General features: G+C 43.3%; 1 protein-coding gene across 2 annotated transcripts in view; it reads left to right on the top strand.

The window, feature by feature from the left end:
* The first annotated feature begins 5,270 nt into the window (after window positions 1-5,270).
* MKRN1 (makorin ring finger protein 1) overlaps window positions 5,271-13,079 on the top strand; it is a 29,388-nt gene continuing 21,579 nt past the window's right edge. The window contains exons 1-2 of one of the 2 annotated variants that reach the window (XM_061198815.1): window positions 5,271-5,644; window positions 12,841-12,969. In XM_061198815.1, coding sequence (XP_061054798.1) covers window positions 5,466-5,644; window positions 12,841-12,969 — 308 coding nt within the window. In that variant the 5' untranslated portion in view covers window positions 5,271-5,465. Of the gene's footprint in view, window positions 5,645-5,912; window positions 5,967-12,840; window positions 12,970-13,079 lie in introns of those variants that run through there. The other variant, XM_061198816.1, reaches the window with a different exon arrangement.

Genomic DNA, 13,079 nt, shown 5'->3' with positions numbered 1-13,079 from the left:
GATCCTGCACAGCATCTCTGCCTGTCTCTTCAACTTCATCTGCTCAGATTTATAGGGGCAAAATAATCTGTGCTTGCTCAACTTCAAAAGCCCGTTGTGAGACTAGAACTAGACAAGGAGTGACAGGCCTTTGAAAAGCATCAAGTATGGTTCTGATGTAGGGTTGCCAGATACAATATAGGATGCCTAGTTATATTTGAAGTTCAGACAGACAACGAATGTTTTAAGTATAAGTGTATCCCATGCAATATTTGGGATATACTTACACTAAAACTCGATTTGTTATTTATCTGAAGTTCAAATTTAACTGGGCGTCCTGTATTTTCATATGCTAAATCTGGCAACCCTGTTTTAATATCATATAACAACATCAATGGAAACAATAATAAATACTTACCTAGCAGTTACTACACCTAGGGACTGTTCCTTGAGCCTTATATATATTAACTCATTTAATACTTATAAGGAAGGTGTATCACTGGCCTTATTTCACCAGTGAGGAGACTTAGGCAGGAACTTGCCCAATGTCACCTGGCTACTACGTTCAGGCACTAAAGTCCGCTCATGATTCCTATGTAACCTGGCTGTTTGGGTAGCACGGGTCCAGCAAAATCAAAATCACTAATAAATATTTTGTGAGGGAGGAGGTAAATGGATTGCCCTGTGCTGAACTTTTCTCCCAGAGAAAGAGATGACTCTTTGTTTATTTTGTTTCCCTATAATACAAAACATCATTATTCCTATTGGTATGGATGGTGAAACAAGGCATAGTAATTTTTCTAACAACAGAGAATTCTTTCATCCATTGCCCAAATATTATTGAGCACCTACTATATGCCAGACACCGTACTAGGGACTTGGGATACATCTGAACAAAATAGGTAAAGATCCCTGCCCTCAGAGAACTTATATTCTAGCTAGGAGAGACAGACAATTAAAAAATAAATAACAAGAAATTCTATAGTAAATTAGAAGGTAAATACTATGCAATAAAGAAAAATAGAGCAGGGACTTCCCTGGTGATCCAGTGGTTAAGACTCCAGCTTCCACTGCAGGGGCATGGGTTCGATCCCTGGTCAGGGAACTAAGATCCTGCATGCCAAAAAAAAAAAAAAAGAAAGAAAGAAAAAGAAAAATGGAGCAGAGTAAGGGGATTAGGAGTGTAGGAGGGTGGGGTGAGGTGGTGAGGAAACATGTTGCAATATTTTAAAAGGCAGTCAGAGGAGAAACTGAGATTTGAGAATGTCCTTTCTTTAAATTGTTTTAATTTTTAATTAATTTTTTAAAAATTCATTTATTTAATTTATTTATTTTTGGCTGTGTTGAGTCTTCGTTGCTGCGCGCGGGCTTTCTCTAGTTGCGGTGAGCTGGGGCTACTCTTCGTTGTGGTGTGCGGGCTTCTCATTGCGGTGGCTTCTCTTGTTGCGGAGCACGGGCTCTAGGCGCATGGGCTTCAGTAGTTGTGGCACGTGGGCTCAGTCATTGTGGCTCGTGGTCTCTAGAGCACAGGCTCAGTAGTTGTGGCGCACGGGCTTAGTTGCTCCGCAGCATGTGGGATCTTCCCGAACCAGGGCTCGAACCCGTGTCCCGTGCATTGGCAGGCAGATTCTTAACCGCTGCGCCACCAGGGAAGCCCTTAATTAATTTTTATTGGAGTATAGTTGATTTGCAATGTTGTGCTAGTTTCTGCTGTACAGCAAAGTGAATCAGTTATACATATGCCTATGATAAATGGAATATTGCCTGCCATTATCAGTAAACAAAGGCTGTCACAGTCATCAGCAGTTGCAGCTGCACCTAGGCTGCACTGGTGAGCCCTGAGGGGACTCAGGAAGGAAAGTATACCTGCCATCTAGCAGCCATCAGACTGCAGCCACTCCCTGTGGTGAGCCCTGAGGAAACTCAGGACGTGAAAACACAGGATACTGGCCCCAGACAGCTGAGGTGCATATCAAAGGAATGATTTCAGTGAGCCCAACTCTTGCATCTTCCCATACGTAGAAAAATGTTAAATTCCTTAACTTGAGCTATCTGGTTTTCTTTTATTAACAGTAATCTTTTGTTCCTACTACCTGCCCTTTATTACAAAACTCCTATATATCCTAGCTCCCCTCTCCTCTCCTCAGAGCAATTTTCTCAGGGTTACTTGAGACGCTGACTCCCGGGCTTGAAGTCCTAAAAACTCCAGCTGAATAAAACATAACTCTCAACTTTTAGGTTGTGAATAGTTTTTTAGTCGACACATATATCTACTCTTTTTAGGAGTCTTTTCTCATATAGGTCATTACAGAGTATTGAGTAGAGTTCCCTGTGCTATACAGTAGGTCCTTATTAGTTACCTATTTTATATATAGTAGTGTGTATGTGTCAATCCCAATCTCCCAATTTATCACCCCCAGCCCTGAGATTTGAGAATTTCTGGTTGAGTTTTGGCAAAAGCTTGGAGGAGGTAGCCAAGGAAATGCCTAGATGATGAGGTTGTGAGAGTGTGACTTGCGTGTTTGGGTCAGCATGAAACCAAGTACAAATCCTTTCCCTGCCCCTAGTTTCTTGTTTACAAGCTTCATTCAGCCTCCTTGATATTCCCTGAGTTCCAAAGGGTGGATTCAAACAGTTGCTAATCAGGGAAGGGAGGGAATACAGAAACAAAGAAGGAGCAGTCAAGAAACAATAGTGAAGCCTCGGGGCAGGGTCCTGGTTCTTCCTGAAGGAATGTACATAACAATACCTTTGAGTTCTTCGGCAGGGACTAAGGTCCCCACCCAGGTGGAGGATGGTAACTTCGGGCTGAACGCTAGATTCCTGGAGCACCATCCAGTTACCTCACCACCAACCAGTCAGAGGAAAGTCACACACCTTGCAGCCCTCACCCCAAATTTTGCCTATAAAAACTTCTCCTTGAAAACCATCGAGGAGTTGGGGTTTTTTGAGCATGAGCCACCCGTTCCCCTTGCTTGGCCCTGCAATAAACCTTTCTCTGCACCAAACTCTGATGTTTAGGTCTGTTTGGCCTCACTGTGCCTCGGGCACACAAACTTGCATTTGGTAACAAGCTTGAGGTCAGAGCTCCTGGAGAAGGGAAAAAGGGGCAGAAGAGAGATGAGGTCTGTAGATGGGGCCTAGTAAAGCCTTACCCTGATTGAAACCCTCCTTGGAGGACTTGGAGCAGAGAAAGTCACTTTGGCTGCAGGGTTGAACAGGAAGATCTAAAATTCAGAGCTCAGCTTGGCTGGGCACATGGGGTCTCGGGGACAGCTCTGGGTCCCATCCTCAGTCCATCTTAAAGTTGAGGCCCAGGGCCTTTCCAGGTGTATCTCTGTGACTCAGATCTTTTACCATCTCATATGACTGCACTGAGGGCCCTGAGCCGAGCATCACTGCTTCCAGGTGAGGGCAGCAGTGAGGAGACAAAAAGAATCCATACTTTACAAGAGGATTTTTCTAAAATAGAATAATTGTTTTAAATGACCCTTTTTCTTAACATAAAAAAGTTTCAGTACTTCCTTTCCTACTCCGTTTTAAAAACACAATTTATCACTTGACTGTGTTAAAAAGGAGACAGAAGGCCCCAAATGGAGTCACTTGTGCTAAACCCACATCACCAAACCAAGACTTAATACCTAACCTAATTGTTGTCTCAACCCCCCAGGAATGTAACCTTTAACCAGTCAACCTAGAATTACCCGGTCAGCACTAGGTGAGGTGATCTGACCAGTAGGCCCCTTCTGTTCCTTTTGGGAGAACAATGCTTTCTTTGCTAATAAGTTCCTTTTTCTGCCCCCTTTCAGCCTTTAAAAAACTTTCCTTTTCTACAGCTCAGTGCAACTCCTTTCTAGATGCCCAATTCATGAATTGTTCAATAAAGCCAATTAGATCATAAAATTGACTTGGTTGAAATTTTGTTATTTAACAACAGATAAACCCTAACAGAAAAAGACTACCAGGAACACACCTGTGGTCCAACAAAGATTTATTAACTTGCCGCAGCAGGGGAGGCCACCGGGGAGTGGAATGTGGGCATCTTGGAAAGGGGAATAGGGAGGGGCTTCTCACAGGGTTGAAGCTCTTTTTGGGTAACAACACAGCAAAAGACCAGCTCTGGTTTGGGGTGCTGTCGTGAGGTGGGGCAGTTTAGAAACTGGGTGTCTCATAAATCTTATTTGGGAGGTCAGAGGGAGAAATGAAGTGGGGCTGGGGAAGTCATAGCAAAAAGCTGTAATTACTCAAAAGGGGATTGTTAGTCATTTCGCAGCCATGGTGTGGCCTTGGGTGAAACATTGTTTTCTGTTGGCTTTGCCACTGTCCTTGTTTGTGTCTGTTGGGTACATTGTGGTCTGATTATCAGTGGGGTGGATTTTCACTTTCTCAAGGTAGAGAGACTATAGAAAAGCAAATTTAAGGGCTCATGAAAAACTGCTCAGGATTTAATATGCAGCATCTGTGTGGACCATGGGCTTTAATCAGAAAGTAGGATTAAATACTTTTTAATGTTCCTAGTTTTAGAAATAACTCTTAGAAACTGGGATATTTCAGACAGCTTTTGTTATTCAATATCTATTAAGTTAAAACTGTAGTGAGAATCACAGTGGACTCTCATTTAATTTTCATAATTGTCTCTAGGGTAGGGACAGTTATTATTTTTAAATTATTATTATTATTATTTATTATTTTACAGATGGAAAGCAGGAGCACTAAGAGGTAAGTTAACTTACTCAAAAACACATTGCTAGTAATGGGAGAAGCCTGGAGGTAACGGAGACAAGCTGACTGCAGAGCATTTGCTTAGCCACCATGCTATTCTCTTGGGTTGAGAGATCCCACCTCTGATGGGAAGAATAAGAGAGGACATTTATTAAGTGTTTAGTCTGGCCAGGCACTAAGCTCAGTGATTGCCACACATATATAATCCTCACCACAACCCTATGTGGTAGGGCCTACTCTCACCCCCATTTGAGAGATCAGGAGACTGAGGCTAGATAGAATGGGTAACCAGCTCAAGTTCGTACAGCTAGTAATTGGTAGAGCCAGGAAAGTCTGGATTCAAACCCAGGACCCCAATCGCACTCCGCCTCTCCACTTCATCAGCCGATGCTGGGACGCATTCCTCTAAGTCAGTGCCCTTGAAATGAGGACTTTGGTTCCCAGGATGTGGAGCCTGGGGGCAGTAGGTGGGGGGGTGGGCCTCACCTGGGGTAGCCCGCCCTCGTCCCGCCCCTCCCAGGCGGAGCTGCCTCGCCCACCAATCAGAGGGCGCTGGGGGCGGGCTGGGGGCGCTCGGGCTCCGGCCCGCAGTTCGAGCGGCGAGAGCGCTCAGAGACGCGACGCGGGGCAGAGGGGAGCGAGCGGGCGCCTCAGTGTCCTTACCCACCCCACTCCTCGCCTCGCCGCCTTCTCCTCCCGGCAGCCGGACCGGAATTATGTGATTCCGGAAGTTCCGGCGCCATTGCTGTGTGGGATAAACAGTAATGGCGGAGGCTGCAGCTCCCGGAACAACAGCCACAACATCAGGAGCAGGAGCGGCAGCGGTGGCAGCGGCCTCCCCCACCCCTACCCCCACAGTCACCTCCCCGTCCCTGGGGGCGGGGGGCGGGGGAGGCGGCAGCGACGGCAGCGGCGGCGGCTGGACTAAACAGGTCACCTGCAGGTGAGACGCAGCGCGGCCGGCGCCGGGCGCGGGGAGGGGACGGAGACCCCGGAGGAAGGGGCGGGCGACCGGCCGGAGGTGGGAGGGGAGCCGGCGTTTCGCAGCCGCTGCCGACGGTGCTGCTGCTGCTGCTGCTGCTGCTGCCGCCGCCGCCGCCGCCGCCGGCGTTGCTGTCCCCGCGGCCGCCGCGGCCTCCCCGCCCGCGCTGCGTCAACCCCCGCCGGCCGCTGAGGCTCGGGCGCGCGCGGCCTCGTTGCGGAGCCGCCGCACCGCCCGCCGCCTCCCCGCACCCGGCGGAGCGGCGCAGCGCGCACGGGGAGAGGTAGGATGACTCCTTCCTCCTTTTTATTGTCGCCGGATCCCCCAGCTCCTGCCTCCAGTTCGCCGGTTCGAGAAGGCGGTTGGCGGTGTCGCCTGGAGCCCGCCGCCTCCACGCGACCCTGCCTGGCCGGGGAGCGCCGCCGCGGGCCCCGGCGAGGGGGCTTGGCTGCCGGGCCCTGCCGCCGTGTCATCCGTTTGTAAAGTCTTCTCGGGTCTCTCGGCCCCCGCCCCGCCCCGCCCGGAGCAGGAGCTTTGGTTATTTCTTCTTTGTATGTTTATCGAGGTTGGCGGTTCTGAGCTTTGTCTTAGAACCGAGTGCCGGGCCGGGGTCGTCTCCTCCGCCTTAAATTTGACGAGCTGCCGTTCCCATTCCCCGGCTAAAGGTTTCTCTTTTGAAATCCACGCATCTTACTTAAGGGAGTCAAGGAGCTCGTCGCTCCCAAAGGAGAGAGATTTTGTTTTGGTTTGGGATGTCGGATGAAAATATTTGGAAAAAAAATAAGTGATTAGTGGAGGACGGTTATACTGACGTGTGCACGCTTGTAAAAAATTATCGAGCTGTACGTTTAAGATTAGGGCATTTAATTGGATGTTGTACTTGGATTTTTAAAAAGTGATCAGTAAGCGCCTACAAGCTTTTGTTTTTCAATCGGTTGAAAAAAATCACTTGAAACGCCGGTTTTCACTTAGGTGGGGTAATTTATATGTAAATGATTGAAAATCTTAATGTACAGAACTCACTGCCCTGGTATTAACAGCGAGAGTGAAGCGTTCTCAGTGCTTAACATGATACATTTAAGGCATGAATGATAAGTTTAATTAAGTTTATTTTCAGTAACGGGATGTAGAAAGCATAAAAGCCGTTTTAGGTGGCTTCTTTTATCAGTCATCTGTAGATCCTTAGAATACTTATGCAGTATCTCAAAGAATGAGAATTTTAAAATTCCTATTCATGGAACCAATTATTTGAGTCTGTTACTTCTCTTTTCTCTACAATGTTACAGTTGATTTATATGTGCTAGTTGACTCTTTTAGAAATAAAGGGACTAGTGTAACCTTTACATTCCTGAATTTTCTAGCCATTCATCTTGCAGTTTCAATCTATGTATACACTGAGACTAATCTTCCTTTAATATGTGGGTTCTTTAAGAACTCTATTCAGTGCCTTGATTTTACACACTGACTCTGATCTCAATATAGTTTAGCCTTGAATACCCATCACTAACTTGACATTACTATATATTACTTGTCTCATTATTTTCCTGTTGTGTCTGTATCTGAGCTCAACTCATTTCTGCCCAGAATGCGTTGTCACTTCTACACTTTACTTTCCCCTCTGTTAGGCACTTTTCCCTGATCTGCTTCCCCTTTTCTACTTCCTCACCAGTGTCATCAGAATTCAGAACAGCTTGCCAGACTAATCATTCCTTTTTGCCTACCTTTAGGATCTTTGAGTTTCTGAAATATCCCAGATGGATTCTGGACCAGTGGGAGTTCCTTGCCCATGAACCAATAGATTTATATATTTAAGAAACTTACATAGCTGAGTAATATTTCTAAGAAGCATTATGTATAAGATACAGGCTTAGATGTGCCATTGTTTTTGTTTTTCATATTAAGCTGTCTGTAGCTTTTGCTTGAGACAGTTATCCAAAAAAGCACAGGCTAGTTGATAAGTCTTGGGTTTTAATATTTGATATTGTTTTCAGTTGTTCTAAGTACTAACACGATCTCCTGTTTAAAAAAAAAAACTTTCTTCCTTGAATAGGGGAATACCAAATACGATATCTTCATTTATTTATTGTAAGCTTTGAGCTTTCTGAGAGCAGGGGCCCTGTTTTATCATTGTATCTGTAGGGCTTTACTCAGTGCCTGGTATACTCAGTAAATGCTTAAATTGATCTTGATAAATCCACACCTAAAATTACCCGCTTTGATATGTGCTTGTAAGATTCCTCTGCTTTCCTTAAGAAGAAGAAGATGACCTTTGTAAATCAGCAAAGACAAAGGACTTAATAGAACATGTGTATATCTTTCTGGGACTATCTCATTCAGTTATTCAGTAAATAAGCATTAGTGCTTACAACGAGAGACATAGAGCTAGAAGTTGAAGGAAATGCAGAAATGCACTGTATTATAAATATTTTCTTTGTGTTTGATAGCAAAATCTCCTTTGAAGAGAATTCAAGATAGTGTTCTAGTTTGTGCCTCTTCCCCCCTTTATATCTAGGAATTTGACTAAGGCTGTTTTCTTCACCAAGGGTATAATCCTCTTAGCTGTTTGGATGTTGGAAATTTGTTTTTGGTTGCTCAGAATCATCTGTATTTTCTTGTTGGTTAGTATTGTCTAAATATTTCTCTTGAAATTCTCTGTCATTGTGTTTATCTTCGCGGCTTTTAAGAAAAACCTAGGTATACTTTTCCCAAGGAACTGTGTTATGCTGCCCCCACCAGGCCATTTTGATATCTTTTATTAGAATTTAGTGCTGTGAACTAGAAATGCTGTTGCTTTTTCTAGTTTTCTTGAGTGTTGGGGGTTAAAACAACAAAGTTGTAACTTGCAAGTTGTAATTTTGAATTTAGACACTGTTTTATCAGAGTGCTTCTACAATGGTAGACGAGTGTATTGAAATAATACACAAAAACCAATTGTTTTTTCATTTTGATTTTTCAAAAACTTTAAGTGTAGCTTAAAAATGAAGGGAATTTTTCCAGAAAGTCCTTATCCAAGTGCTGTGATATCCATAGTAAAATTTATTGCTTGCAGACTTTAGTGTTTTTTGATGGGATGGCATTGAAAAAGTTATTCAGCCCAGGGAAAGAGAAATTAATTTGCTACTGGCACTATGATTCTCCATGACACCTAGCTGTCTTCTACAGTTTTTACTGAACAAATATCTAAGTATTATGTGTACAGGTACTATAGAAGATAAAAAGCAGAATAAACTGTTGTTCTTAAACACCAGGAATTTACAATCTAGTTTGAGAAATAGGGTACATGTACTAATCAAGAATTAAGTAACAGTAAGCAATTTCACAGCAGATTAAGTGATTAAGTGCCAAATTAATTAATATTCTGTAATTTCTGTAAATCCCCAGACAGGTTGTTATGATGCCTAGAAGTACTTTGAGGGTATTGTGTGGCTCTCTTACACCCTCACAAGCTACTGTTGGGGTTTCTTATATATATCTTGGTAACCATGCTTACGTTTCCAAGAGGTACAACAGTCGGGGATTCTAGTCAATTGTATTTGTCTTTATTACTGGACAATGTCTGATTGGAGTCATAGAATCTTCAAGGTGGAAGGAACCATAGAAATCATATGGCCCAGCCTTTAACTGAAGGCAAGCTCAGCCTGGACACTGGCATTAGGTGAATTTGGATGATGGCTTTTTGGTGGTGGCATTTAAAAAAGAAAAAAAAAATGGGGAGAAATTCTTGGGAGAGTTGCCTTTTTTCCTCTTTAGGTTATAACTTACGCTATCATGTCATAATCTCTTAGACTTAGACATGGGTTGGCAAGAAGGGATTTCACTGTGAGGACTGTTTATAATTATACCAACAGTGTTAATATCACTGAGCGACAAAAGGCAAGTAAAACAAACCAGAAACCCAGACCATATGTACCAAACAACCATGTAAAATAATGCTTAGTATTTGGCAGTAACTAATTAGGGCTTGTATTCTAGTGTTTCTGTTGATTCTGCAGTATCAGGTGATTTTGTGTCTGCTTGAATTCCTTTGGTGATGCTAGTTCTGGACCTCAGGAACTTATTTCATTGGTGGATGGTTCTAGTTCTCAGTCCTTACGCTGAGCCAGGTTTATGATGTAGCTTCCCACATGTATTGACTTTGCCAGGAATAGTGCTGGAAAAGGCTATTCCTTTGTCTTCTGGCCAAACTACTCCAGTTACTTAAAATCTTCTTATGGCATGACATCTAGGTCTCTTGCTTTTCTTACCCGATTTGTTAGTGTGTACCTCTTACAGTGTGTGGTCGGAAACAAATGTAGTCAAGGCAGAGAAGAGATGTGGAAGGGGAGATGGGGGAATGAACTCGAGTGCCAGCAAAGACACTATGCAGCTGCTACTGCACGCATGGTGGTTGTTTTTTTTTTTTTTTAAGTTCTTAAATCTGAAAGAGTGGTGAAACTAAGACAAAATAGCTTTACTGAGGGTCACAAAGCTGGAATTTAAACAGTCTTCCTAATTCTGAAACTGTGTGCTTTTTATTACTACTTGGATCCAAACAGTTGACTACTGATGCAGCCTGATTGTATTAACTGTTCTGGTAGCTGCATCCACTGCTGGCTCTTGAAACTTGGACTCAACTGAAGTCCCTAGACATAAATGTAATCAGCTGGCCCAGACACGTCACCTGGAAGAAGGCAGTTTAATGTAGTGTTTTAAAATTTAAATTTAATTCTGACATGTCCTTGTTTAAAATCTTTCAGTGGCTTCTTACTGCTTTAAGATAACTTGACTTAAAAAGCCCTGCAGAATCTGTTCCCTAGCTCTCCAGCCTATCCTCCCCTCTGTTCTCTCCATTCTTGGTCATTGCTGTATTATGCTCTTGGTCATTGCTGTATTATGCTCTTGGTCATTGCTGTATTATGCTCTTGGTCAAAAGGTGCTAACAGGCCATGCTACACTGTCTTAGGCCAGTGACTCTGAGTTTTACTCTTTCATTTTGGATTCTCGGGAACAGTTTTTACTATCGTGGATGTCAAAAAGTAATAGTGGTGTGAGGTGTCAGCAAAAGTGTTAAGGAAGAGCGTCCTGCTGAACATTTAAATGCAGGTGTTAGGGAGCTGAACTCCTTGGAGCAACTGGTTTGAGATCTCTAGGGGTAGGTATTTTATCAAGCCTTAAAACTGTATCAGTATGTGCATCTCTGACTTCAAGCTGACCCCAAAGAATATTGAAGGTATAGACAGCTTTGTCTTGTGTTGAGAATTGTGAAAGTTCCCACTGGGGATGGGAAAGTAAGCAACTGTATTCGAACAGTGAGACTGTTTAAAATGAATAACCGATTACCAACTGTGGATACTTTTATAGATACTTTGAAGCATGATTATACTAGTGGTGATTACAATTAAATTATTGACTTGTTGGGTTGTTGGGTTTTTTTAAGTGTTAATCTCTTCATTTATGCAGTCAAAAAGTACCTATTGGCACAAGTGGTTTAACTCAAATTTGTCTTATGTGGTGCTCAGACAGCTTCAAAGCTTGCAGAAAGTTGCCCTGGAGTTGAGCAAAAGTTCAGACCTAGTTAGATTAAGTTAAACCTGATAACAGTTGAAGTTAGGTTAATTATAGTTAGAATTTGACTTCCTACTACTATATTCTTATGTTTTGTTATGGACTGAAACCTTAGGGCAGTTTAGGATCTTCTTGATAATTATAGCTGTTCCACCAAGATGTTACATTTTTTCTTTCTATGTCACATAGAAGGTATAAATGCCAGTAATTCTTTAAAAATTAATTAATTAATTAATTTTTGGCTGCGTTGGGTCCTCGTTGCTGTTCGCGGACTCTCGGGCCACTCCCCGTTGCGGTGCGCCGTCCTCATTGTGGTGGCTTCTCTTGTTGCGGAGCACGGGCTCCAGGAGCGTGGGCTTCAGTAGTTGTGGCACGCAGGCTCAGCAGTTGTGGCACATGGGCCTAGTTGCTTCGTGGCATGTGGGATCCTCCGGGACCAGGGCTCGAACCCGTGTCCCCCGCATTGGCAGGCGGATTCCCAACCACTGCGCCACCAGGGAAACCCCGTGCCAGTAATTTGAATAGAACCTTTCACATTTCAATTTGGGGCAGCCTTCTTCAAGGCTCCTTTAGGTAAATATGAGTCTCTTTTCTATATATCCTTCAATCCAGTGGACAAGTGGAGTGCACTTACTGCTATTCTACCTTTCACCTCCAGATAATTGACACACCCAGGAGATAGGCACTTTTTCCTTACTCTGGATCAGCTGTACATAGATGCATATTTGGGGCAGTTATGGTCTGCCAACGTGAAATCTTCATAACTCTGCTCAAGAGAAAGAGACCAAAGTCAGTGATGGGAGGGAGGATGCAAGGGGTGGTGGTAGTTCTACCCACTTTACAAGATCAGGATTATCTACAAAAAATAAAGACCCTTATCACTTCCCTGATCCACCTAGTTACTTACAGATTGCTGCTTGGCCCCCTGCCCCATTTCCAGTTTAGTTGGTCTGAGGTGAGGTCTCAAAAGTTGCACTTGTAGCAAATTCCCAGGTCCTCTTAGAAACTGAGTCATTCTCTGATACTTGGTTTTTGGAAACTGCTAGTTAGGTACACATGTTCTCCTTCAGAACAAGCGTCTGCTAAATGAAGGACAGAAAGTGATTCCACTTTGCCTCTACCTTTGCAACAAATTTTACTTGTATTTTCACATGTGGCTTTTAAAGAATTAAAATGGTTTCTCGAAGAATTGAAACATATACAGTAGTCTGACCCGTTCAGGTTTACGTTGTTTCTTGCTTATCTTTGATTTTTTTGCAGATAGAGCTGCCGTTATGGCTGAAGTTAGTGGAAAACAAGAAGCTACCTCTGTAGGACTGTAAAATGAGAGCAGTAGTCAGACTTAACCCACAGAGACAAGATTAATGATGACCTCAAAGTTTAAATTGGTGTCTGTATCTATAGGCAACCTTCCTGTGGTACCATCATGGATAATTTTATGGTCATACGGTCTAGTTCTACTTTCTTTGTGTTCATGTCTCGTATTTGTGTAGATAGACTATAACAGTAGAATATAGTATTAGTATATAGTGTTCCTGTGTTATTAGAATATATTGGTCATGAATTCTTTGAGTACTGACTTGTAAACCAACTTGTGGTTCTTTGTCTCACAGGTATTTCATGCATGGGGTTTGTAAGGAAGGAGATAACTGTCGATACTCACATGACCTCTCTGACAGTCCATATGGTGTAGTGTGCAAGTATTTTCAGCGAGGGTACTGTATTTACGGAGACCGCTGCAGGTAAGAATTTGTTTCCAATTCAGTTTTGTTCAGGGGTGGATGGAGAGGTTGGCAGAAAAAAATGAGAGTAAAATACGTAATTCCAACAACTTTGTAAATAATAGATTTAA

This window comes from Eubalaena glacialis, chromosome 8, assembly GCF_028564815.1.
Source record: "Eubalaena glacialis isolate mEubGla1 chromosome 8, mEubGla1.1.hap2.+ XY, whole genome shotgun sequence".
NCBI classification, from domain to species: domain Eukaryota; kingdom Metazoa; phylum Chordata; class Mammalia; order Artiodactyla; family Balaenidae; genus Eubalaena; species Eubalaena glacialis.
The sequence above is the reverse complement of the archived record's forward strand: the minus strand, read 5'-3'. Positions and strand labels throughout refer to the sequence as shown.